The sequence below is a fragment of the Arachis ipaensis genome, unplaced genomic scaffold (assembly GCF_000816755.2).
Source record: "Arachis ipaensis cultivar K30076 unplaced genomic scaffold, Araip1.1 Aipa1002, whole genome shotgun sequence".
In the NCBI taxonomy this organism is placed as follows: Eukaryota; Viridiplantae; Streptophyta; class Magnoliopsida; order Fabales; family Fabaceae; genus Arachis; species Arachis ipaensis.
Window position 1 is genome coordinate 12818 of NW_015495958.1, and position 3867 is coordinate 16684.

General features: G+C 39.3%; 1 protein-coding gene across 2 annotated transcripts; it reads left to right on the forward strand.

Moving 5' to 3' along the window:
- Positions 1 to 832: 832 nt before the first annotated feature.
- On the forward strand, positions 833 to 3799 carry LOC107624660 (pentatricopeptide repeat-containing protein At4g37170-like). Of its 2 annotated transcripts, none has more exons than XM_021115100.1 (3): positions 833 to 1075; positions 1191 to 1758; positions 1829 to 3799. In XM_021115100.1, exons 2-3 carry the CDS (start codon positions 1352 to 1354, stop codon positions 3423 to 3425), a joined length of 2004 nt encoding a protein of 667 aa, XP_020970759.1. In that variant the 5' UTR covers positions 833 to 1075; positions 1191 to 1351; the 3' UTR covers positions 3426 to 3799. The 2 variants fall into 2 exon arrangements, with proteins under 2 accessions (XP_020970759.1, XP_020970760.1); XM_021115101.1 differs by having other exon boundaries at positions 1191 to 1746; positions 1817 to 3799.
- The last annotated feature ends 68 nt before the right edge of the window (positions 3800 to 3867 follow it).

Genomic DNA, 3867 nt, shown 5'->3' on the forward strand with positions numbered 1-3867 from the left:
AAAAAACTTAAGTTAGAGTGATGAAATTTCTTCTTATAAATTTTTTTGGGCCGACACAATTAGTAGAGATATATTTACCAAATCTTTTATCTCCTCAATTCTTTTACTTTAATCTTTTCAAGTTTGATGTTCTTGACCTTTTCATCCTTCGGTTTAACTTTAATCCTTTTACTACCTTTGGAGGAGCATATTAAACCATCCTTTTTCTCTTACCCATGACAACACCAAAAAAAAAAAATTACACCAGTCTATAAGAAAATAAATTCAACTATATAAATAGAATAAATTTCTTTATCACACCTTTTTTTTCATTTTGTTACATTCACAACTTATTCATATTTCTTCTAAAACCAAAGTTAATTATGCTAACTTATCTTCTGACAATTAATGAAATTACTTAAAAAATTTTATTGTTTTAATTATTTTGTATTTATAGTCAATTTTGTATAAATAAGTGTATTGTTCTTTATATAATGTATAAAAAATATACACAATTAAATAATTCTTTGTTTTTATCTTCTTGTCTATCTCAAGTTTTAGTATTATTTAACCTGATTTATTTAAATTTTATTTCATCGGATAAAAAATCATGGTTATGAAAAATTGAATTAGATCGGTTGATTCAACTAGATTAATCGAAAATCAATTTTTTAATCGATTTGATTTACCTAAAAAACCACCTTTCAAAAAATAAAAAAAAAATCAATTGAACTGACAGTTAATCGATTGACCTGTATAAATCAGTCTCGTTTTTTAGGGTTGTCTGGTTGAACTGACAATTAATCGGTGAACTGCATAAACCGGTCCGGATTTTGAGAGTTATCTGGTTCAGGATTAAATCCCTAAACTACGTCGTTTTAATTTAAAAAAAAAAACAAAACAGTTTCTCTTGACCGTAATCGAACCTCCCCACGATTCAAACTTGTCACACTCATCAGCCAGCCACCACCAGCTGCCACTCACCCTCTTCTCCTCGCCGTGGAATCTCTGGTCGGACACATCGCCGTCGCTCATCTTGTCGGCTCGCGTCTTCTGTCTGGGGCCTCTGCTGACGTCGCCGTTGCTCACCTCTACGGTAACCACTCCTCTGCTCCTCCCTCACTAGCCACTGCTTGCTTGCATCAGTGCTTCGTGAGTTTTATTTTTAAAAATTTTATTGATTTATTCTTCAATCTTCAATGCTTCTTCAGTGCTTCTTCTCTCGGTCACCTCACCCGCGTCCCTCTCCTTGCTACTGCACGGTTCGTCTACTTCGTCTCTGTTGAAAGCGCTGCGAGCGGTAACAGAGCTACTAACTAAACTACTGAAGAAATTGGTAAGATCAATTTGTTATGGTGTTGAGGAAAGAGGGATGCACAAGTTCAGAAATTTCAAGAGGAGCTTTTCATTCCTGAAAAGTCAGAGTCTTACTCAGTCTCGATTCAATGAACGTTGCGATGGTAACAAACTCGAAGAGGCCATCGATGTTTTGTGTCAACAAAACCGTCTCAACGAAGCCATTGAGTTGCTCCACCAAATTCATCGACCCTCCCCTCGCATTTACTCCACCCTCATTGCCGCTTGCGTTCGCCATCGAGCTCTCCAAGAGGGTAAAATGGTCCATGCTCACACCAAAGCTTCCGAGTTTGTTCCTGGGATCTCCATCTCAAATCGTTTGCTTGATTTGTATTCCAAATGTGGCAGCCTCGGTGATGCCCAGAAGCTGTTTGATGAAATGATTCACAGGGATTTGTGCTCTTGGAACACCATGATTGCTGGGTATGCCAAAATNGCTGTTTGATGAAATGATTCACAGGGATTTGTGCTCTTGGAACACCATGATTGCTGGGTATGCCAAAATTGGACGCCTTCATCAAGCTAGAAAACTGTTTGATGAAATGCCCCAAAGAGATAACTTCTCCTGGAATGCTGTAATATCTGGTTATGTCAGGCATGGTTGTCCTTGGGAAGCTCTGGAGTTGTTTAGAAGCATGCAGAATCACGAGAGTTCGAATTCGAATAAGTTCACCTTGTCCAGTGCTCTGGCTGCTTCAGCTGCGATTCTGTGTTTGCGTCTTGGGAAGGAGATTCATGGCTACTTGACACGAACTGGTTTGGACTCGGACGAGGTAGTTTGGAGTGCACTTTTGGATTTGTATGGCAAATGTGGGAGCTTGAATGAAGCTAGGGGTATCTTTTATAAGATGGCAAACAAAGATGTAGTTTCATGGACTACCATGATTCATAGATGTTTTGAAGATGGAAGAAAGGAAGAGGGATTTTCCTTATTCAGAGAGTTGATGGGGTCAGGCATTAGGCCAAATGAGTATACATTTGCTGGAGTTTTAAATGCATGTGCTGGCCATGCCGTTGAACACTTAGGAAAGGAGGTTCACAGTTACATGGTCCGAATAGGGTGTGACCCGTGTTCGTATGCCGTGAGTGCACTTGTTCATTTGTACTCAAAGTGTGGGAATATTGAAAATGCCAGAAGGGTGTTCAACCAAATGCCTCGGCCAGGTTTGGTATCATGGACTTCTCTTATTGCTGGTTATGCTCAGAATGGTCAACCAGACGAAGCTCTTCGGTTATTTGAATTATCGCTTCGATCGGGTACTAAGCCCGATCAAGTTGTCTTTGTTGGGGTTCTTTCTGCTTGTACTCATGCTGGGTTAGTGGACAAGGGTTTAAAATATTTCCATTCAATAAAGGAGAAGCATGGGTTGATGCATACTGCAGATCATTATGCATGTGTTATTGATTTATTGGCACGATCTGGACGGTTTAAAGAGGCAGAGGATATCATTGATAAAATGCCAATAAAACCTGATAAGTTCCTTTGGGCAGCCTTACTTGGAGGATGTAGAATACATGGAAACCTTGAATTGGCTGAAAGGGCAGCAAATGCATTATTCGAGATAGAGCCAGAGGACCCAGCTACGTACATCACTTTAGCTAATATTTACGCTAATGCCGGTCTGTGGACTGAGGAAGCCAAGGTTAGAAAGACTATGGAAAGTAGGGGAATAGTGAAGAAGCCGGGTAAGAGCTGGACTGAGATCAAGAGACAGGTGCATGTCTTCCAGGTAGGAGATACATCCCACTCCAAAATATGTGATATTCATGCATTCCTAGGAGAAATCTCAAAGAAAATGAAGGAGAAAGGCTATATTCCGGACACAAACTTTGTGCTACGGGATGTGGAGGAGGAGCAGAAAGAGCAAAACCTTGTTTACCACAGTGAGAAGCTTGCCGTTGCCTTTGGAATCATTTCAACCCCTCCAGGAACTCCTATCAAGGTTTATAAAAATTTAAGAACTTGCGTAGATTGTCACACCGCCATGAAATATATATCAAAGATTGTTCAAAGAAAAATAATAGTGAGAGATTCAAATAGATTTCATTATTTTGAGGATGGAAGCTGCTCATGCCAAGACTATTGGTAACGTCGTGCCAAGCATGAGTGTAATGACATCTTCAATATATGATTTTGCCAGAAAGCAGCCTTGGGGGATTGCATTGACAATCATCTTTTCCTCTATCCCTATCATTTAAGAGGGTACCTCTATCAAGCAAAATTTTCAGATACCACATTGCAACGAGGCATGAAATGTTCAATAAATGATGGAATTATGCTGTACAGGATCACCTATTGATAAAGAGAGGGATCTCAGGAGAGTATATGTGGCAGGAGTATTATTCATTTATGAATTATGTATATACAGCAAGACAGGGTTATTTGTGGGTTCTGTATTTAACTCCATGTAAAAGTGGTAACTTATTAGCATTTCAATTTATCGGTTGCAATGTTCTTCTGGAAGATGTCCTTGTTGCGAGTTAAAGTCAGTTTTTCTTGGCCTTCTGCATCTGCCCCTCAAAGGGTAATTA

Excerpts from the sequence above, each read along its gene's own strand:
- LOC107624660 (XM_021115100.1), top strand. The coding sequence starts at position 1,352 with ATGCACAAGTTCAGAAATTTCAAGAGGAGCTTTTCATTCCTGAAAAGT. Across the intron at positions 1,759-1,828 it reads TGGAACACCATGATTGCTGG|GTATGCCAAAATTGGACGCC; the intron begins GTATGCCAAAAT and ends CATGATTGCTGG.